This window comes from Narcine bancroftii, chromosome 2, assembly GCF_036971445.1.
Source record: "Narcine bancroftii isolate sNarBan1 chromosome 2, sNarBan1.hap1, whole genome shotgun sequence".
NCBI lineage: Eukaryota > Metazoa > Chordata > Chondrichthyes > Torpediniformes > Narcinidae > Narcine > Narcine bancroftii.
The window spans coordinates 239964959-239988701 of NC_091470.1; the positions used below are offsets into that span (position 1 = coordinate 239964959).

The following is a 23743-nucleotide window of genomic DNA, read 5'->3' on the forward strand; positions in this document are numbered from 1 at the left end:
ACCACAACATTTCACTGGCTCTACACAAAGTCCTGGAACACCCAGTCAGCAAAGACATCAAGCTGCTCTTTATTGACTACAGTTTGGCATTCAACACCCTTATCCCCTCAAAACTGATCAGCAAACTCCAAGACCCGGACCTCATTCCCCCACTGTGCAAATGGATCCTGGATACCCTCACCTCCACACCACAGCCAGTGAGGATTGGCATGAACATCTCCACAATTTCCATCAGTACTGGAGCACTATAGACCTCCATTCTTAGCCCCCTGTTCTATTCTCTATACAGACGCTGTGTCTTGGTATGACAACATCATCTACAAATTTGCTGACATTAACACATTGTATAAAATGTGATGATGGGTCAGCATTGAGGAGGAAGATTGAAAACCTAGCTGAATCGCATACTAACAGCAACATCACACTCCATTTTCACCAAAGCCTAGGAGCTGAATGTGGAATTTAGGAGGGGAAAACCAGAGGTGAATGATCCAGTGATTATTGGGGAATCAGAGGTGAAAAAGTGAGCAAATTTAAATTCTCAGGAGTAACTATCTCAGAGGACCTTTCCTGGACCCAACACGAATGTCATCTTGAAGAAAACACATCAGTGTCTCTACTTTCTCAGCAGTTTGAGCAGATGGGGTATGAAAAAGAAAACCTTGGCAAACTTCTCCACGTGTCATGAAAACTGTGCTGACTGCCTGCATTGTGGCCAGGTATGGGGACACTAATACCCTGCAAAAGTTAGTGGGCACAGTCTAGTGGCCCTAGTACAACACAGGCAAAACTCTCCCCGCCATTGAGAACATCTACATGGAACGTTGCTGTCGGAAAACAGCAGCAATCATAAAGGATCCACATCAACTAGGACATGCTCTCTTCTCACTGCTGCCATCAGGAAAGAGGTCTAGGTGCCACATGACTCATACCACCAGGTTCAGGAACAGTTGCTACTCCTCCACCATTAGACAGACTCAAAGAGTCATAAAAGGATTCCTACTTTGCACATTGTTTAATACTGAATATTTATTTTCTATATTGCACAATTTGGTTCCATTTCTTTCAGTTTACATTTCTCTCTTATATATGCATCTTTTCATGAGTACAGGGTTTTTGCACTACTAATGATTAGGAATTCTGCCTGGCCCACAGGAAAAGGAATCTCAGGATTGTAGGTGATGTCACACATGTGCTCTGACAATAAATCTAAACTTTGATCCTGTAAACTTTGCTGAATCTGGTGTTCTCATCTGGTGATATCAATAGAGGTACATTGAATAGGCTCGAGACTGGCTTCTGTGGTAGTAGGGACCTCTGACAGAAGCCAAGATGAATTATACCAAGTGTTTAGACACAACCACACTAAAGTTAAAAGGAGGTCTCAGATGTTTTTACAACCATGCACCATTAAACATTTTAAACAAAGTTGGGGAGCTGCTGGCACTATTAACCATATTGTGCCAATAACAAAAAACTGGTCAGGAAAAAAAAGGTGCAAAGTGGATAACTTCTTTGGATAAAGATGTTGCGTAGCCATAGATCAGGAAAAAGTAGTGGGAGTGACAGTTCGGATGAATGAAAATATTAAATTTCAAAGATCATATGCCGAAACAATCTCCATTTAGAATTAAGAAACAACAGAGCTCCACCAGGCTGCCAATTACTGGGAAGAACACAGAAGTAAAATTGCGGGGGAGATGCAGAGCTATATAAACTTCGTAGAAACGTGATGATCAGTGACTAAATGGCATCATATAGATTGGTTAGCAACAACAGAGGGGGCAAAAAAAAAAAAATTGACTAATTTCTAACAATTGTTCAGAATAACTTTGAGGAGCACGACAATTCTGGAGTTGCTTCTGAAAGATTAGCCAAGTCAAATGCAACTAGTATCTGTAGGGTACATATCAATACAAAAGGATAAAAATAGATGACTCCAAGGCATAAATAAGTCAATCGGAGGGCCAATATCAATACAATGGAATCGAAGCTTGGCAGGCAAAACTGTAACTGTAGAAGTCATTTAAGGTGGAAACATTCCGGTTGTGGTCTCGCCCTCGAAATGGTTAGAAAAAGTCAGATCTCCACTCATGACGCATAATAAAAACATATGATAGATATTATATTGTTAACACAAGTGAATAGAAATTGTTCAGAGAAGAGGCAAAAATGGAACATGGATAAAGACTAGGTCAGAGAATGAAATTTTCGACAAGCATATGAACAGAGAAAGCATCAAGGGAGGAGGAAGGGGATTGATCAGGGACCAAAAGGGAAATTTCTGGAGTGAGACATCATGATTAAGTTACTGAGCACCTTACACAAATCTTTACCAAGACAAGATGTTACTGGAGTCTCAGCAAAAAAAAATCATGGTTGAGATTCAGGATGATCTGTGCATTGGTAAAGGAGCACAAGAAGGAAAAGGTGCACTTAAAATGAAAAAAAATCAGCTAATCCTGTTGGAAAGCATTGCAGGAGTAAACTGCAGTACTTCCAGCCTATAATCTCCTGAGCATCTACAGTTTCAGAGGTGGTGCCCGAGGAATGGAAGAATACAAACATCACACACTTGTCCAAAAAAGGATGCGGGGATAAACTCAGTAACTATACACTAATTCATGTAACTTACTTTTAGAGAAAATTCTATAAACAATATCGGTGACCAGAATTAACAGCAACTTGGATGATAGATTAATTACAGAAAGTCAGAGTGGAAAAAGGCAAATAATTTTTAGATGTTATTTTTGAAACAGAAGAGGTTGGAGAGAAATTTGACAGAAGCAATTCAGATTGTGAAGGGGCGAAACAATAAATGTTTACCATTTGCACTGACAGAAAGATGAAAACCAATAAGTATAAAATTATAGTGATTGATAAAACAAAAAAAGTGACACCTGGAGAAATATTTTTTTAGTACAGCAAATACTAACCCAGAGGCAGTAGTGGATGCACGTTTGCGGTGTTTAAAAGAGAAATGGATTGAATGTGTGAAAAAAAATAATTTGCAGAGGTGTTTGGAAGAGGGGAGGGAATGGAACCAAATGGATTGTTGCTGAACAAACCCACCACAGAATTGATGGGCCTCCCTCTAACCTGCTAACTTTCCAGGATCCACATTGCCCTTTTGCAAATAAATACAGACATGGCCTCTGTGCAGTCTTCCCTTGAATTTTGGTAAATTGTCAGCAAAACAACCATTGCAATGAGGAACTAATCAGCTGAACCAGCATAAGAAAAGCCATACTAGTGGGCCAGACTGATCATCCTTCAATTGAAGTCTGAAGTGGTCACTTATAAATGTAAAAGTTACACATCTTACAGTCCTGAACTTAAATTAACGGTGAACAAATCTAATTACGCATTATTCATCAACAGGTCAGATTTGTATTTCACAGCTTTTATGTCCCTTTTGCATCTTCTTTCCAACTGTACTCATTAAACAATAAATGAGATAGCACAGCAAGCAGTGGAACCATCTCTGCAAGATGGCCTTGCCCTATCAGAGATAATTACTTGGTCCTATTTAATTGTCTTCCTCTTCCCAATTTCATTGCAATTTCCTTGCAACCTCATTTCTCTTTAAAGTCTTCCAAGGGTTATTTCTTACTCTGCTACACGTAATGTGACAAATGTAAGAATTTTGCTGTTCCAACTGTATTAGGAGAATCAGCTTTAGTTTTCATTTCGGAACCCTTTCCAAACACTGCCGCTGGATTCCGTGAATGGAGTTAGTGATGACCCAATGATAACTCACCTATGAGATTCGCATATCAGGTATGGTCCCCAATTAAAATAAATGGTCATTGATAAAAACTTTGTCCAAGGGATATAATGCAACAATCTTGAAAGCTTGAGAAGTAGAAATAGTTCATCCCAAACCCCATATCTAAGCTAACAGCTGTCATTGCAAAACCATCGTGGTGAGGATTAGTTAAAAACTGCTGAAGATTGAGAACAGCACATTCAGTAAAAACAGCTAAACACAGCCCAATTACTTAATGAACATTTTTGTCACACAAGTTGCCAATCCTTATAAAGAACTTACTTCACAAAATAACTTTTATAAAACAATAAAAAAGGAAGCAGACTTACCCACTAGCCAAGTTGAGGAGTTCCTGCTTTTCTGAAACACTCGACTTTTCTTCCAGTTCCCACAGCAGAACATTGACAAGGTGAGAATTCTTGATAATAATGGGTACTTCTTCAAACATATTTTCAGAAGTAATAAGTGCTTTCTTTATTCTAGTTGAGATATGTAAGAATTACTAAGATTGGCAGTACTTCCAAATATCTTTAAAAAGATATCAACAGAAAAGGGGCTTCAAAATTATGTTTTATTATATCTAAGATATATAAAATATACATTGATTTACTTGAATTTTCCACTTCCATCATTTGTTTAATTCTGGTCATCTTTCTTTATCCACAGCATTTAAAAGTTTCAGACAGGAGCATGAATTAGCAAATTGGGTCCTTGACCCTTCTGGCTATTCAACATAATCATGACAAATTGCGGGGGGTTCAATCCAATGGTAACTTTTTACCCCCTTGCTTATCAAGTATCTATCAACCTCTGCCTTAAAAAAAATTCAAAGGCTTTTCTCCCTCCATCTTTTGATAAGAAGAGTTCTTAAGACTCAAGACTTATTAATAGGCGAAACTTTGATAGGCAATCTCCCGTAAAAATGAAGAACGCTTTATTTTTCATGCCAAAATTTAAAATTCTATATTTTACCAAATTATTATTTATTTGCCCCTATTAATCTATCTACAACACTTCGTAGTCTGTTGAACGAATATACCACAGCAGTTACCGACTTTATCAGGATGTCCATGGACAACTGTGCTCCTACTAAGACTATCCAGGTGTATCCTAATCAGAATCCATGGATGAACCAAGAGATCTGCAAACTGTTAAATATTAAATCTGTGGCATTTAGGTAAGGGGATTCAGAAGCATACAGAAAGACCAGGTATAACCTCCAGAAGGCTATCACCAATGTAAAGAGACAATTCGGGACCAGGGTGGAGTCTCAAAAAGACACTAGATGGCTGTAGCAGAAATGCATCCCATCAAACCCTACAAGATGAAACAACGCAGCATCATTAACTGATTTATCCTTTCCAGATGAGTTAAATGCTTTCTATGCTCACTTCAAAAGGCAAAAGAATGAAGAAACGTTGTGGACCACCCCACAACCCATGGCAACTGTGCTCCCAGTTTCTAAGGCTGACGTACAGATCTTTCAGGCGGGTGAATCCTCAAAAAGCATCCGACCCAGACAGTGTTCCAGGCTGGGTCCTTAAAACTTGTGTGAATCGAATGGCTAAAGCTTTGGTGGACATTTCAACCTCTCGCAAAAAAGACAAGTCTCCCACCCGCTTCAAAAGGACTTCCATTATTCCGGTGTACAAGATAAAGGTGATCTGTCTCAATGACTTTCAGCCAGTGGCACTCACGTCTGTTGCGATTAAGTGTTTTGAGGGTGGTTTTGAAGCCACTCAACTCCCAACTCAGAAACGATCTGGAGAAACTTCAATTTGCCTATTGTCACAACGAGTCAATGGCTGTTGCCATCTTGATGACCCTCCACTATGCATTAGATCAGCTGGACCAGAAGAACATCTTCTTCAAGCTGTAGTCAACACTATCATATCATCAAAACGCATGTCCAAACTAAGGAATCTGGGACTCTGTTCGTCCTTCTGCAACTGAATCCTTGACTTCCTCAAATCGACAAGACCCCAATCAGTGAAGGCTGGCAACATTACCTTCTCCTTGCTTACCATCGACACAGGGTTATCAGAAGGCTGCATGCTTAGACCCCTACTCTATTCCTGTACATTCATGACTACTAGTCAAGTGTGATTCCAACATAAGCTATAAATTCATTGACAACACCACCATTGTTGGTGGAATAAATGGAAATAATGAGCTAGAATACAGGAAGGAGATCAAGATCCCGGTTGAGTGGTGCAAGAACAACAATCTCGCTCTCAACTTTACCAAGACTGAGGGGCGAGGCCATGTGATAAGAATGAGCAGACGTGCTTTGGCTGAGCTCTCCGTGAAGAGTTTTCAAAAGACGGCTCAAAAGTACTTTTTTTGAGTTTTTCTTTTTACAAATGTTTACTTATATTGATAACTAACAAAGATGACTGGGGGGAAAAAAAATTGAAACCAAAGTCAGAAGAAGCTCCAAGATTGGCTGTGACATCAACTGATCATCCAAAGGGAGCTGCCTCAACTTCCTCAACTTCAGGAACTTCTGCTCGAGAATTACAGGCAATCCCATCAGGAATGAAAGGCTTAGGGACGCAATTTAAGTTGAATGAGTGATGAAAGATTTAGCAGACCAAATCAAAAACATGGGTGAGTCAATCACCAATTTAATGGAATGAATGAACAGTATTGAAAGAGACTTAGGAAAGCACGATAAATTGAAAAAATTGCATGACCAAACAAAACAGTGGGCAATTGATAAGCAAATGCTCCTAGATAAGATTGATCATATGGAGAACTTTAGTAGACAAAATAATGCATGAATAATTGGCTTAAAAGAAGATGCAGAAGAAAAAGATGCTGTTAAAATCTTTGAATCCGGATTTCTGATGTACTCGTGCTGAGTCACTCAGAGGACAAGTACAAATTGAGAGTCCATCAAACCTTCTAGCCTAGAAGAAATGAGGATGCGCATCCTTAACCATTTCTTGTGAGGCTGTTGAGCTTCAGGGATCGAGAAATGATCTTAAGAGCAGCATTTGAGTACTCCAAAACAAATAATGTCCCACTAAAATGGGATGGACAAGAGGTCATGTTTTTCCAAGATTTCAGTCGTACATAAAGGAATTTGATGATGTAAAGCAGCAGCTCCAGGCAAAGAATCTCAGGTACACCATGGTTTACCTGGTGATTTTACGGGTGGTGTCGTCAGAAGGCAACTGGTGGTTTTTTTAAGACAAAGCAAGAGGCAGGAGAATTTGTTCGTGGACTTTAGGAAGAAAAATGACTAGAAGAGAAATTTATGATTTTTTTTGAGCCATCTGATACTTATTAGGTAATGTTAATTTTTCTTATTGATACTTTGCAGAGAGCTCGGGGAAATGTTGAATAAAGTAACAGCAGGATGTAGACTCTGGTTTAAGGGAGGTAATGGCATCAGGAGGGAAGTTTGTTTTAATAATAATGCTTTAGGGTGGAGTTCTTCTTCCTCATTCTTGGAGGATTCCGTGGGCTTTTTTCACAGGCTTCCTGGGTTTCTTGTTTACTTCACCATCAGAGCAGGGGCTTTGTACATTTTTTTCAAAAGGGAAGAGAACACGAGATTGTTTAATTATTTACTATGATTGTATTACTGTGCAATATTTGTTTATAAATCAATATGGATAAGACATTAAAGTTTATACGTTTTAACGTTAATGGTTTAAACAGGTGGATCAAGAGAAAGAAGGTTTTGGCTCACTTAAAGTTAAAGGCAGATTCAGTCTTTTTAAAGGAATCACATCTCACTAAAGTGGAACATGACAAGTTAAAAAGAGGATGGGTGTGGCAGGTTTTCTCTTCGTTGTTCAATTCTAAGGCAAGGGGGGGTTGCAATTTTAATAAATAAAAATGTTCCATTTATTATAGAGAATATACCAAAAGACCAAGCAGGTAGATATGTGAAGCTAAATTGTAAGATTTATTCAGAATCATGGACATTTAAGAATATTTATCTCCAAACTATGATAGCAAAGCCTTCATGAAGGATATATTTTTGAAAGCTGCTGAGGGGAGACAAAATATTTTGAACGGAGGAGATTTTAATTTCTGTCTGGATCCAATGTTGGATAAATCTGCAAGAACCGTAATTAGGGCTAAGGCTGCTAAAATGACATTATCTTATATGAAGGATCTAAATTTGACTGCTATTTCGAGGCAGCTTAACTCAACAGAGACTATTCTTTCTACTCAAGGGTACATGATTCACATACAAGAATCAATTTATTTTTATTGTCAACTGGACTAAAAGATAGGATTATGAAGTCAGAATATTTATCGAGGCTACTTTCTGATCACTCACCACTGATGCTGACTATTTTAATAGTTGAGAAACAGGAAATACAGATGATGTTTGAACCCCATAATGTTAAAGCAGGAGGATTTCAAATAATTAATGTGAAGTTAATAAAACATTAAACACAAGTTTATCAGGTAAACTTCTGAGTGTCTTTTATTCTCCCGTTTCCTTTGTTCTCCTGCTTGTGTTCTTATCTCTCTCCCTTACCACGTGACTTCCGGTACATCTCATACATATTCATTATCATGACATCCCTCCTTTAATCAGAAATAAACTTCACCTTCACTTATCAATATTCCTCGGAAACATACAAACATCGTAACTAATGGTAATACTATAACTCAGCTACATAAAATTTACTTCCTACAGCATTCATACATGCACTTTATGATATAAGATTAAAATACTGTCCCAAAGTTCTTATCAAAACTATGGCACAAAGTCTTCGTATCGTTTGGGCACTTTCCGGTTTCGTTTCGGCCTGCCTGCGATATTGTCGTCGCTTCTCAGTTGTTCACTCTCGGCGTCGGACATACTGCTCACCACGGCTTCGGGTGTTTCTGGCGCTCTAGTCACTTCATCAGGAGTGCTGGTAACTGCCTCTGGAACATCATCAGGTTTCTCAGTTTCAACCTCTTCGCTCGATGTATCTCTGGACTGGTACCTTTTTACACTTGATACATTTCTCTTATACAGGACTCCAGTCGGAGACTTGACTGTCATCATACTGCACTTCTGTATACGACAGTATAGGGTTGATGGTAATAAGGTGTATCTAGCTTACCACCAGTTTCATGCCTCACTAGAACATTATCTCCTGGCATGATGTCTGAATACTTGGCTCCACGTTTCGAATCTGTGTACAGCTTTGCTGCACCTTTCTTTTCAGCATCGTGGTCCCTCATCTCCTGGTCGTCTCGGATTTCCTTTATTTCTGGCATTTTTGTGTGGATTTTTCTCCCAAAAAATGCTTCTGCAGGACTTTTTCCAGTGGTTGCATGAGGCGTTGCTCGATAGACAACCACATAAGATAGCAATGCTTCTCGCCAATTTTGTCCTTCTGCGTGTGCAATCCTCAATCGTTTTTCAATGGACTGATTTTGTCTCTCTACTTCTCCGTTGGCTTGCGGCCATTTCGGAGTTACTTTATGATGGTGGATACCTGTGGTCCTCATGTATTCCGCAAATGTCTCTGAAATGAATTGTGGACCATTGTCAGAGTATCTTCTTTGGCTTGGCTTCGCGGACGAAGATTTATGGAGGGGGTAAAAAGTCCACGTCAGCTGCAGGCTCGTTTGTGGCTGACCAGTCCGATGCGGGACAGGCAGACACGATTGCAGCGGTTGCAAGGGAAAATTGGTTGGTTGGGGTTGGGTGTTGGGTTTTTCCTCCTTTGCCTTTTGTCAGTGAGGTGGGCTCTGCGGTCTTCTTCAAAGGAGGCTGCTGCCCGCCAAACTGTGAGGCGCCAAGATGCACGGTTTGAGGCGTTATCAGCCCACTGGCGGTGGTCAATGTGGCAGGCACCAAGAGATTTCTTTAGGCAGTCCTTGTACCTTTTCTTTGGTGCACCTCTGTCACGGTGGCCAGTGGAGAGCTCGCCATATAATACGATCTTGGGAAGGCGATGGTCCTCCATTCTGGAGACGTGACCCATCCAGCGCAGCTGGATCTTCAGCAGCGTGGACTCGATGCTGTCGACCTCTGCCATCTCGAGTACCTCGAGATGTCAGAGTATAATGTAACAGGTAATCCATATCTTGCGAATATCTCTGCTAATGCTTGTATTGTTTTTTCAGTGGTTGTGGACTTCAACACCACGTACTCATAGTATCTGCTATAGTCATCTATCACTACCATAATTGATTCACCCGTCGGTAAAGGTCCAAGAAAATCAACAGCTATGTCGATCCATGGTCCTGTCGGAAGTTGCATACTCCGGATCGGTTCTGGCGGATTACTCCTACTTGTGATTTGACATCCGTGACAAGTTTTAACAAATTTCTCAGGTCTTTATCACAACTTGGCCACCATACCTTGATTCTGAGGTTTTGCTTGGTACCAACAATACCTAGGTGTCCTTCATGCGCTAAGGATACGATCTTCGGTCTCAATCTTTGCGGTATCACCAATCTGCAACCTCTTAATACACACTGTCCGATGCAACAAAGTTCGTCTCTAATGTGAATGTAAGCCTTGTGAGTACACTTGTCCCATTGTCCACTCTGTATGCATTCTCTTACTTCCATGAGTTCTGGATCACGTTCGGATTCTCTCTCGACTTCCTTCGTAGTCACAGCTTTCAGTGTCGACTGAATAGCTACGAAGCGTACAAAGCTCTCTGTTTCTGTTCCCAATTCTGACTTGGATTGTGGACATCTATCCTTCACCAATCTGGACAGCGGATCTGCAATGTTTGCTTTCCCTGCAATGTGGATTACTTTATATTTGTAGGGTTGTAGTCTGAGTACCCATCTCTCTATTCTGGCACATGGTTTGGATCTAGGTGCATAGATCACCTCTAATGGCTTATGATCTGTGATGAGTTCATATTCAATGCCGTATAAATATGCATGGAACCTCTCACAGGCCCATACAAGTCCGAGTGCTTCTTTCTCTGTCTGAGAGTATCTTCTTTCCACATCTGATAACGATCTGCTGGCATAGGTAATGATTCTTGGTCCTCCATCATGCATCTGGACCAACACGGCTCCTAAACCAACCGGGCTGACATCCGCTATGACTTTGGTTGATGCCGCCGGATCGTAATATCCAAGAGTTTTTGCATCTGTCAGGCTTTGCTTCAGCGCTGTGAACGCTTTCTTCTGCTCAGATCCAAAATGAAATGGTACTCCTTTCCTGGTTAGTTTCCTTAGTGGTTCTGCCACTGTAGCGAAATTAGGAATGAACTTTGCACAAAAATTGACCAATCCTAAGAAACTCCTCACCTCTGTTGCGTTCTGAGGTGCACGTGCCTCTTCAATAGCTTTCACCTTGGCCTCTGCAGGGTTTAGTCCTTCCCGTGTAAGTCTGTGTCCCATGAAGTCCATTTCTGACACACCAAACTGGCACTTGTTTCCATTCACGGTAAGGCCTGCCTCCTGTAGTCTAGATAGTACACGCCTCAACCGTTTGTCATGCTCTTCCTTCGTTGGTGCATGGACTATGATGTCGTCAGAAATGTTGGCAACTCCAGGAATGCCTTGAATCACTCGATGGATTTCATACTGGTACATCTCCCAAGCTGCATTAATTCCAAATGATAGTCTCTTGTAACGATACAATCCACAGTGAGTCACAAATGTTGTCACATCTTGGGAACCTGGATCCAGCTCTAATTGATGATAGCCCCATTTCAGATCAATTTTTGAGAATACCTTACTGGTAGTTAGTTCTTGAAGTATTTCCTCCACTGTTGGTATAGGGTGTCGTTCTCTAATTATAGCTTCATTGGCCATTCTCATGTCAACACATAGTCTTATGTCACCCTTTGGTTTGGGCACAATCACTACGGGACTGACCCATTGTGTCGAATGTTCCACAGGTTCAATAATGTCTTGTTCGATCAATTCTTTAATTTTGGCTTCGACTTTCCCACGAAGTCCAAACGGAGTTCGGCGCATTGGTTGTGCCTTGGGTTTGACCGTTTCATCTACCGCTAGCTTCAATTGTCGACCTTTCAGCTTTCCTACTCCTTGGAAGACTGCGGGGAATTCTTGCTTCATATCCTCGTATGACTGAATTGAATTGACACAAGCTCCAATATGAAGTATTGCCAGGTCTTGCGCTGTGCTTCTACTCAACAATGGTTCTCCCCTCTCTTCTATGACCATAAACTCTGCTTCCGTGTACTTATCTCCAGCTTCAACAGTTGCAGTAAAACATCCAATGGTCTGCAATGGCTTGGTTGCTGTGTATGGATACAGTTTCTTGGAACACTTCCTTGAGGTACAGATGATCTTTTTCCTTTTCAACTTCTCCCATAAATGTCGATCAATCACATTACTGTCACTGCCTGAGTCTACAATGACCTGCACTGTCACTCCACCAATGATCACTGGGACCTTCTCATGACGTACTTCATTCAACGTAAATTGGTAACAACTCTGTGCCTCCTGGGTATCATCATCGTCACCGTCTATCTGGCGAATGGTATCTTTCTTTCCAGGATACTTTCCTTTCCCCCAGGCTTTGCCTTTGGAAGTTGTACTCTTCCTCTTCTGGTCTGCATTGGACTTGCTTTTGCACTTCTTTGCAAAGTGGTCCTTGCCTCCACACTTTCTGCAAACTTTGCCTTTGGCCGGGCAATATGGGTCTTTTCCAAAGTGACCTCGGTTTCCACATCGATAACACTCCACGTCCTGTGTCGACGAATATCTTGGCTGATTATGGCGATGTGAGAGCCTCTTAATTTGCTGGCTTGAGTTGTCTTTCAGGGTCATGGTATGAAATTGCCCTTCAACAGCCTCTAATGCAGCAGCAATGGTTAAAGCATCGGTGAGTTCCAACTCACTCCCTCTTTCCAGTAGACGTCTTCTGAGTTTATCTGATCTGCAGTGCTGTACGACTTGATCCAATAATTGGTTGTCCAAATCAGCTGGCATGTAATTGCATCCAACAGCTAGCTGGCGTAGTCTCGTCACGTACTGAGCAATTGTCTGGCCATCTTCTTGTCTCGTTCTCCGAAACAAATGGCGTTGAAATGTAGCATTCGGTGTCACTACATGGTGTGCATTTAATGCATCTACCGCTTTCCGGTACTCATCCTTTCTTCCAGTATTCAAAAGTGTCTTAAATGTTTCCCGAACTGAGGGTCCAGCAGTGAAAAGAAGTAACGCCCTTCTCTGCGCTTTTTGTTCAACTGTACCGGTATCTAGAAATAGGCCACGACTGTCGGCGTAGGATTCAAATTCTTCCAGCCATGCCTTCCACTTCACACTTACAGTACTTGCATCACCAGTCGGGTCAAAATGCGCAATTCCACTATGTGTTAGAAAGTCACTGTTTGTACCAGCCATGAGGAAATATTCCAGCCCCAAAAGTACTAAGTCACAAGAAAATTCTTATCACCTTGAAGTTGTCTGTAATCCTCTGTAATCTTGTTTAGTCTTTCATTTTCTTCAAGCTTATCCCATCCTCGTCGCCAATGTCACATTTGTGGCCCGAAATGTGAAGTTAATAAAACATTAAACACAAGTTTATCAGGTAAACTTCTGAGTGTCTTTTATTCTCCCATTTCCTTTGTTCTCCTGCTTGTGTTCTTAACTCTCTCCCTTACCACGTGACTTCCGGTACATCTCATACATATTCATTATCATGACAGATGACAAACAGAAATCTTTTATGAAAGAAATTTGGGATGAACGGATAACAGCTTTTTAATATGGAATACAATTAAGGCTTTTTTGAGAGGTCAAATTATTTCATTTATGAAGAATGTGAACAGGGAATATAATGCAGAATTAAATAATTTGGAACTAGAAAAAGATTATCAGAGAACAGGTGAACAGGATAAATATAGAACAATGGAAAACAAAAAAAGTTATAATAACTTACAAACATTCAGAGTGGAAAAAACAATACTAAAGACTAGGGAGAAAGATTATGAACTGGGGGAATGGGCTCATAAGGTGCTGGCATGGCAATTAAAGGTGAAAGAGTCAGCAAGGGCCATAAATGCCAATGTAGTTACATATTATTAGAAAGAAAGAAATTATGCCTTTTGGCAATACTACACTGACCTTTGTAAATCGGATATACCAGGGGATAAAAATGAAATATGCAAGTTCTTAGAAGGGGTTAAAATGATCAAAATGACCTGGATGCCGCTTTTACAAGGGAAGAGATTGAGAAAATATTGAGTACGATGCAGGCTAATGAGTCTCCGGGAGAGGATAGGTTTCCACCTGAGTTCTATAAAGAATTTAAGGATATGTTAATGCCATTTCTGATGGATGTATTGGATTGAGTGGTGGAATCTTTTTCAATGGTAATAATTACGTTATTACCCAAAAATAGACATCCATTAAAAACATCATCATTTAAGGTAAGCCAATTGCTCCTCTTAATGTTGACTACAAAATTGTAGCAAAGGTGTTAGCCAATTGGCTTGGGCAATATCTACCAAAATTAATACATCCAGATCAGGAGGGATCTGTAAAGAGTAGACATTCAGTGAACAATCTAGCTAAACTGCTTAATAAAATACATATGGAAAAATCGGAGTGTAATCCAAGTATAACAGTTTGTTTGGATGTAGAAAAGGCATTCAACCGATTAAAATGGCCATTTTTGTTTAAAGCATTGAAGGGGATTTATTAATTGAATTAAGGCATTATATCACAGTTCACAGGCAAAGACGTAAGTAATGATCCTACAGAGTTTCAAATTTCATTTGTTAAAATCGCACTAGCAGTGGCCCAAAAGTGTATTGCAATCACGTAGAAGTCAGACTTCCCAGTGACCTTAGCGAGATGGATAGTTGTATGCCAATGGGAAAAAAAATCATACAATTTAAAGAACAAATGATATATTTCTTAAAATATGGCAAAAGCGATCTCTCCCTGAATCTTGGTGTTAATTTAAACTGTGACCTGACAGTGTACAAAAAGTTAATTAATGGGTGGGGGGAAAGAAACAAAAGAGGGTAGAACCAGGGCTTTTGATTGTGTGTGTGTTTTTTTTTTACTTTATACAAGATTTGTGTGTTTGTGTGTGTGTATTTTTATCGAAATGTTATAATTGTTAATTTTTTATTAAAAAATTGTAAACATAATTATTTTTTGAACTTCACCAAGACCAACGATCTAATTTTAGGAAGGAGAGGCCAAGGGACCATGCCCCTGTCCACACTGATGGAATGGAGGTAGGAAGGTCAGTACCTTCAAGTTCTTGGGGGGGGGGGGGGGGTCCATACATCAGAAGACCTCTCCTGAAGACAGCGCATTGAGGCAACTACTTTCTAAGACGTCGGCAGATATTTGGCATAAGGTTGAATGCTCTATCAAATGCCTAAACGTGGACTGTGGAAAGTATACTGACTGCTTGCATCACATCTAGCTTGCTATTTCATGTGCCCAGGCACATAGAAGGCTACAGAAGGTCTGATCTTCCATCCATTGTCACTGCCTCAAGAAGGCAGCTGACATCAAAGACCCCATCACCCTAGTTACAACTTCTCACTGCTTCCTTCAGATAGAAGGTATAGAAACTTGAAGAACAGCACCTCTAGGTCAAAAACAGTTTTCCTTCAAATGACTATCAGGCTCTTGAACCTCCCCTTGTAACACTAATCATGGGCTGCTCCAACACTACAAAAGGACTATCTACACTTTTGTAATATCACTTTTTTTCTTGCACTATGGGAAATGAATATTTATTATTTAACCATCTTTTGCATTTATTACCTTTTTAAATATAATTTAATGTACACTACTATAATTCTTTTTAAGTTCAGCTGCAGGAAGTAAGAATTTTGATGCATATGTATAATGTATATGACAATAAACTCATCATTGTAAGTCAAGAGAAAAAAAGTGCACAGTAGGAATGTTAAGTGGTAATAGAGAAGGAAATAGTACAAATGAGAGTAGAAAAGAGAGACCAAGAGCCAAACACAAATAGCTTAGAATGCTTGCATGCAAGCATGTGGGAATATAATGAAGGGTCAAAACTTAAAATATTGCTGAAGGAATGGATGGGGTAAAATTACTGAGGACCTGGTACTAGGAATGCACTCTAGGTTGCTGAGAGGGAAGGGGCATTTACCATTTCTTAAACTCTCCATCAGGCGCGAGGGCCTGGAAAATGACAATGCAACACCTTGATTCAAAAATGAAAGCAAAGGCTTGCCAGGCTCATCATTGTTAACCTCAGTTGAAGATATTTTTTTAAATTAGGACCATTGATAAGCATTTGGAAAATATTAAATTATTGAAGGGCCAGTGGGGATTTACTAAAGTCAAAAGTGTTTGAGTAAGCAGATTGAATGTTCAATGTGGTAATGCATTGGTGTGGATCTGGATGAGTGGGAAGCACTGCTCCACAGCGCCCAACAGCTAGAACTAATTTTGGCAGTTCCATTGAGGCTTTATGCAGCCTACTCAAGCAGCCAAGGTGTTTTAAATTAAAATCCTATAACCACAGGGTTGGTGCATAAGATGGCGATGCCAATGCTTAGCAGCAACGACAAGGGGTTGCAGACTCCATAGGAGCAGCGGACCGGCACAGTGCAACAAAAACAAGAACAGCCCCTGTTGGAGATGATCCTACAGGACAGTGACCACAGGAGCAAACCAGCCAGAGGCTCAGCAGCTAAGGGACCCTACAGGACGGGGATCATGGCAACAGACCAGCAAGGGGCTCACAGACTGCAGGCGATCAGCAACTTGCAGTCAAGGGATTCATGGAAGTGGATGCATGAGGGTGCTGAGAGCAAGAAGGGCTCCTGAAGGGCCTTGGGAGCTAAAGGCTTCCTGATCATGTCAGAGTTTTGTATCTGGAGCTCAGATTGCCAATGGATCAAACAGGGGGGGGGGGGGGGGGAGTTCTTTGCAGTTGCAGAGGCACTGGAGGCAAATCCAGACACTCACCGTCTCTGAAGGGGGACCCTTTTTCTCCTCTTTCACTCTTACTGTAAGGGGTGCCCAGCAATATTAATGACAACTCTTATGGGAGGCAAAAGGAAATTTTGTGTAATATTACATTTTCTGTATTATTACTTGACAATAAATGAATCTTGAATCTTGTAATACAAGAGGTCGGTGAAAAAATGCAGAAGATGTTCTTTATATAGATTTTCTCAAAACACTTGATTAAATTTCACAAGAAGTCTGGTTGGTAACATTAATGCCCAAGAAATTAAAAGGTCAGCAGCATTAAGGATTGGAAATTGGTTTAAAAAGCATTGTGCATGGTAGACTATCAGGAGTCAATGATAGGACGACTACTCTTTTAAGAACATGAATGACCTGGACGTGAAGCGGGGGATAAAATATCCAAATTTGCCAATGACATAAAACCTGCAAGTAAGTGAGGAAAGTTAGTCAAAGACTGCAAGACTGAGAGATCAGCTGAACATGTAGGTAACAGGTGGATGAAATGTTATACAGAATCGTGTAAAGTAATGCAGTCTGACAAAGAGGTTATGAGGAGAAAATTTGGAACAAATGGCATGGTTCTTTGTGGTGGGTGAAGAAATATACAAGGGTGTACGTACATATAACTCTTTGAAACTGGTTGAAAGGCCAGTTAGTAAAAGCATCAGGATAATATGTTTCAATATAGAGACATAAGGTGCTAAAGCAAGGAAGTTCATGCTGAACCTTTATGAAATATTTGTTCTGCTACCAACTCTGGTCAGGAAAAGATCCTAGAGAGGGCATGAAAGAAACCGGATATGCGGGATTGGGTCAAAGATTAGACTTGCCTCTTTACAGCAAAAAAATGACACGGTTTGAAAAGGCGCACAAGATCACAATTTCCACCAGTTAATTGACAAAAGCCCTAAAAGTGGACGTTTCAAGAGTAATGGGGTACAGATATAAAATTTTGGCCAAAAGGCACAATGAAGAATGTAAAAAAAAAATCAGAAACACTTGTGATCTGGATTTTCCTTCCTGCAAGGGATGGAGGAGTCAGAATTAGTGGCTAAAATAGGCTTTGTCCCCAATGCGCTGAATGGCCTCCTGTGCAGTAGCAATTCTAATTCAAAGCATGGCACTACCAGAGTTTAAGCACTAGAGGTCCTGTGAGAGGTAGTTAAATATACGAGCTCCCTCCACTGACAGAAACAAACATTGCCCAGTTAAACTTGAGGTTTCTCAGGCAAACCAGTGGAAATGGCACTAATTTTAGTAATGATTCTTAATTTCCTTTTTTTTTGTTCAAATACAATCCTGGTTTACGTTCATATCATCAAGAGAATAGAAAGAAGCTCGTGTACCTTCTCAATTTTGAAAACATTTGCCTCACATTTTTGCCTCTTAACTTTTCATGGAAAGAGAACTCAATGAACTTCTGAACATAACTATAACCTCTCATTCATTCTTCTTTGGATTGGCTTCGCGGACGAAGATTTATGGAGGGGTAATGTCCACGTCAGCTGCAGGCTCGTTTGTGGCTGACAAGTCCGATGCGGGACAGGCAGACACGGTTGCAGGGGAAAATTGATTGGTTGGGGTTGGGTGTTGGGTTTCTCCTTCTTTTGTCTTTTGTCAGTGAGGTGGGCTCTGCGGTCTTCTTCAAAGGAGGTTGCTGCCTGCCGAACTGTGAGGCGCCAAGATGCACGGTTTGAGGCGATATCAGCCCACTGACGGTGGTCAATGTGGCAGGCACCAAGAGATTTCTTTAGGCAGTCCTTGTACCTCTTCTTTGGTGCACCTCTGTCTCGGTGGCCAGTGGAGAGCTCGCCATATAACACGATCTTGGGAAGGCGATGGTCCTCCATTCTGGAGACGTGACCCACCCAGCGCAGTTGGGTCTTCAGCAGCGTGGATTCGATGCTGGCGGACTCTGCCATCTTGAGTACTTCGATGTTGGTGATGAAGTCACTCCAATGAATGTTGAGGATGGAGCGGAGACAGCGCTGATGGAAGCGTTCTAGGAGCCGTAGGTGATGCCGGTAGAGGACCCATGATTCGGAGCCGAACAGGAGCGTGGATATGACAACGGCTCTGTACACGCTGATCTTTGTGTGTTTCTTCAGGTGGTTGTTTCTCCAGACTCTTTTGTGTAGACTTCCAAAGGCGCTATTTGCCTTGGCGAGTCTGTTGTCTATCTCGTTGTCGATCCTTGCATCCGATGAAATGGTGCAGCCGAGATAGGTAAACTGGTTGACCGTTTTGAGTTCTGTGTGCCCGATGGAGATGTGGAGGGGCTGGTAGTCATGGTGGAGAGCTGGCTGATGGAGGACCTCAGTTTTCTTCAGGCTGACTTCCAGGCCAAACATTTTGGCAGTATCCATAAGCATTAAAAAATAATGCTTATGGATACTGTACAGAATCTGAGCAGTGCAATATTACATTTGCATCCATTGTTACTAAATCACATAGCTAAAATTCAGCACAAGATTCATTAATCTGAACTTTTAACTTTTTCTTTCCAAAGATGCTGCCTGGCTTATTGAATATTTCCAGCATCTGCTGAGCACAAAAGAGAGAGGAATTTCTTCAGCAATTTTGTTTATTAAATTATATTTACAGAATCTTCTGGTACTTTTAGTTTAAGATGTTGCTTGAAAGCCATTAACTTCTCTGCACCAAGTGCGTTCACATAGTTAGTGATTTTATATGTGGTAACTTGAAGTCTGGCTTTTGATATTTGGGGCCTTTGAAGACTACACGATGGATTATCAAATCAGAACTTGCTGAAGATCATTTTCAAAATCCTCACCTTATTCATTTGGTTGTGGAGCTTCACCATTATTGAAGAAAGGAATATGGAGATTGCTGCATCCATTGGTGTCAGTTGGGTAAGCAACCTCGTCTACTTCTCTGAGATGGTTGAATGTAATTAGAGTCCTGATGCTGGTAGTGTTGTCCTGAGAGAGGATTTTGATGTGGGTGCAATTAATCCTGCTGATGGATTTAAAGGTTTTTGAGGGGATAGTGATGCCTCTCCAGACCACCAGTTTTCTTCAGGCTGACTTCCAGGCCAAACATTTTGGCAGATTCCGCAAAACAGGACGTCAAGCGCTGAAGAGTTGGCTCTGAATGGGCAACTAAAGCAGCATCGTCTGCAAAGAGTAGTTCACGGAAAAGTTTCTCTTGTGTCTTGGTGTGAGCTTGCAGGCGCCTCAGATTGAAGAGACTGCCATCCGTGCGGTACCGGATGTAAACAGCGTCTTCATTGTTGAGGTCTTTCATGGCTTGTTTCAGCATCATGCTGAAGAAGATTGAAAAGAGGGTTGGTGCGAGAACGCAGCCTTGCTTCACACCATTGTTAATGGATAAGGGTTCAGAGAGCTCATTGCTGTATCTGACCCGACCTTGTTGGTTTTCGTGCAGTTGGATAACCATGTTGAGGAACTTTGGGGGGCATCCGATGCGCTCTAGTATTTGCCAAAGCCCTTTCCTGCTCACGGTGTCGAAGGTTTTGGTGAGGTCAACAAAGGTGATGTAGAGTCCTTTGTTTTGTTCTCTGCACTTTTCTTGGAGCTGTCTGAGGGCAAAGGCCATGTCAGTAGTTCCTCTGTTTGCGCGAAAGCTGCACTGTGATTCTGAGAGAACATTCTCGGCGAGACTAGGTATTATTCTATTTAGGAGAATCCTAGCGAAGATTTTGCCTGCAATGAAGAGCAGCGCGATTCCCCTGTAGTGTGAGCAGTCGGATTTCTCACCTTTGTTTTTGTACAGGGTGATGATGATGGCATCACGAAGGTCCTGAGGCAGCTTTCCTTGGTCCCAGCAGAGCTTGAAAAACTCATGCAGTTTGGCATGCAGAGTTTTGCCGCCAGCCTTCCAGACCTCTGGGGGGATTCCATCCATACCTGCTGCTTTGCCACTTTTCAGTTGTTCGATTGCCTTATATGTCTCTTCCCGGGTGAGGACCTCATCCAGCTCTAGCCTTAGGGGTTGTTGAGGGAGCTGGAGCAGGGCGGATTCTTGGACTGAGCGGTTTGCACTGAAAAGAGATTGGAAGTGTTCTGACCATCAGTTGAGGATGGAGATCTTGTCGCTGAGGAGGACTTTGCCGTCTGAGCTGCGCAGCGGGCTTTGGATTTGGGGTGAGGGGCTTTAGAGCCTCGTAAAAACCCCTGAAGTCGCCAATGTCTGCGCTGAGCTGCGTTAGTTTGGCGAGGCTAGTCCACCACTCATTTTGGATCTCCCGGAGTTTGCACTGAAGATGGCTGCATGCGCGACGGAAGGCTTGTTTCTTCTCTGGCCAGGACGGCTTTGCAAGGTGAGCCTGGTTGGCAGCTCGTTTCTTTGCCAGCAGTTCCTGGATTTCCTGTGAGATGTCCCCATGTTGATGTGTAGGCGGCCCCGGCTTCGGTCAAGTGAGGCAGGCGAAGGCCCCGGTCCGGGCAGAAAGAAGGAGGCGGCGGCCCCGGTCCGGGCACAGGGAAAGCAGCGGCGGCCCCGGCCTCTCATTCATTCTATCATTCTACTAAAACTCTGATACCTCCTTTTCATACTTTTAAGATCGATCCAATAATGTGCCTGCAACTTTTTTTTTTGCAAACTTTCCAACTAAATGTCTTCAGTATTATTAAAGATTTGGTGACCATGTTGCGTTGGTGAGAGCTGATTTAATATTTTGCCTACGACCCATGACACACTTTTCACACACCTCGATGAAGGGCTCAATCCCCAAACTTCTGTTATGTATTTTCCACATTTGCTGTATAAGGGACACTTCTTGACCTGCTGAATTTCTCTAGCATCGCGATTTTACTTCAACACAATGTCTACAGATTTAGGGTTTTACCCATGACACCTTCATACTTTAGGAAATACATGTTACTGTTTCCTTCAATGTTCAGTTTATGCCGATACTACTTTAATCACGACTAATTCCACCTCATTTAGTTTGCTCATAGCAATTTTGATTTCTGTGGGATGCCACCAAGTTATTTATGCCTATTTACATTCCTCTAGTCTCCCTCATTCTTGCTGAGATGCCTTGTTCTCATCACATATCAAGATCCTTTAACCATGTGACAATATTCTATGCTCCATTGTAAATTCTACTTTTTTTATATATTTATGTACATTGATTCACATTTCTACATCCAAATTCTATTGTCGACCTTGCTGAGCATCAACTTAAGTTGGTAATAAATTCAAGCACATCAAAATTAGATCGATAAATTTATAGAGATAGGAAAAAATAAAAAATATTCTGGACAAAAAGAGGGACAGTTGGATTTATATGTTTCCTTTTTTAACTTCACGAAATACTTAATTACAAATTCCCACAAACACCAACTTGATCATAATCAGATTAACTGTCTCATCAATGTTGATTAAGGGAAAATTACTAATCTCTAACAAATTGGTGCTTTACGATCCTTTGCATTCACTTGAATCTGAGGGCAGAACCTTAAATTAACATCTTATTTAAAAGACTGCACCTCTGACAATGGACCACTCCTACAACTGCAATAAAATTGTATTCTCCATCTTTTTGCTCAAACCTAGAGCGGGACTTGAACCTGGTGAAAATAAAATTACATTGCTGCCACCAGAACAAAGAATGCCGATCCATCACAAAGGACAGAGCAGCTTGTGATCCCTTTTTTTTTAAATCTTAAGGTGACTTAGGTTCAATTGGATAGTTATTATGATGTTTTCTCATGTGAGGGAGTTCAATTCTGGGAGTTCTAAATATAATCACTGATCACAATAAATCAGTCAGGAAAATCATCTTTACTGAACATGATAAATGGGACAGGCTTTCACATCAAGTGTTTAAGGCAATCAGCACAAGTGCATTGAAAGAAAAATTGGATATAGAAATTAAGGATAGGAATAGAGGACATTTGTATGTGAAGATACAAGGTGAGAGCAAAAACACAACAGATTTATAAAAATAAAAACAGAAAATTCATATGATACTCAGCAGGAAAGGCAGCATCTGCAGTAAAATAGGCAGTGTTCATATTTCAAATAGAAATAACTGGGGAGACTAAAGAATTGAACAAGTTTATGTGGAGGGGAGGAGAAGTGGAAATAACAAGGGAATTTTTGTGGAAGGAGGGATTCTACAAGAGACAACGATGCAACCGGCGCTGCCAGCTGAGGAGGGCGATGTAGGCACATGATCTGCGTGAAGAAGGTGAAAAAAGAAAGATGAATTAAATCAGAGGAGAGGAAAAAAAGCCAAAACAATACTGGAATCGTGAAAAGTAGAATACTGTGGTTATTAGAAACCTGAAATAAATGAGGATTCTGGGATTAGCCAGAAAGTTGATTATCTGAAATTGTTTAATTCATCATGGCAACAACATTCACTCATGTTCTGTCTCTCAAAATTCCAAAATTGTTATTTTCTCTTCTTCCCAAACTCAATAAATTCCTTTGTTGTATCTTCTGCCTACTGTTAACTTTGCAACTCATACCATTCATCCTTATTTCTCAGCCAGCAGCACCATTTGTGTTGCTTCTTTTAGTTTCCATCCTTTCCCTTCTCATGATTTTTCTAATTTTGTGATCTTGAAAGGTCATTGACTTAAAACCTCAGTTGTTTTCTCCACAGAATTTCCTGACTGGTTGAATATTTCCAGAATTTTCTGATCTTATTTCAGAATCCACAACTTTTTTTTTAAGTAACAGAAAAATAAGACTAGACATTTGAATCTGTTCCACCATTCAGATCTCAAAACCATATTCCACCTCTCCCTTATGCCTTAATATCTTTTGTGTCTAGAAATCTATTTTATTCCTTCTAAAATATATTCATTGATTTGGCCCCTATAATTATCCGTAATGGAGAATTCCACTGATGTTCCATCATATTAGTGATCTCAGTCCTCAGTATCTTACCCAAATTCTAAATATTGGGAATTTTAAAAATGCAATTGGTGAAAATGTGAAATAAGAATAGAAAATACTGACTGAAAACAGTTAGCAGGTCAGACAATATCTGCAGAAAGAGAAACAGTTAAACATTTCAGGTCAAAGACCCTTCATAAGTACTGCAAAATTTGTATATGGAAATTGAATATTGGTTATCTGTCA

The 23743-nt window shown here is 40.8% G+C and overlaps 1 protein-coding gene across 3 annotated transcripts in view; it reads right to left on the reverse strand.

Annotated features, from left to right (window-relative positions):
* The window catches only part of LOC138755152 (eukaryotic translation initiation factor 3 subunit H), a 131580-nt gene that overhangs the window by 15924 nt on the left and 91913 nt on the right, over nucleotides 1-23743 (reverse strand). For all 3 annotated transcript variants that reach the window (XM_069920549.1, XM_069920548.1, XM_069920550.1), the window contains one exon: nucleotides 4099-4248. In XM_069920549.1, the coding sequence (XP_069776650.1) occupies nucleotides 4099-4248 (150 nt within the window). The remainder of the gene's footprint in view (nucleotides 1-4098; nucleotides 4249-23743) is intronic.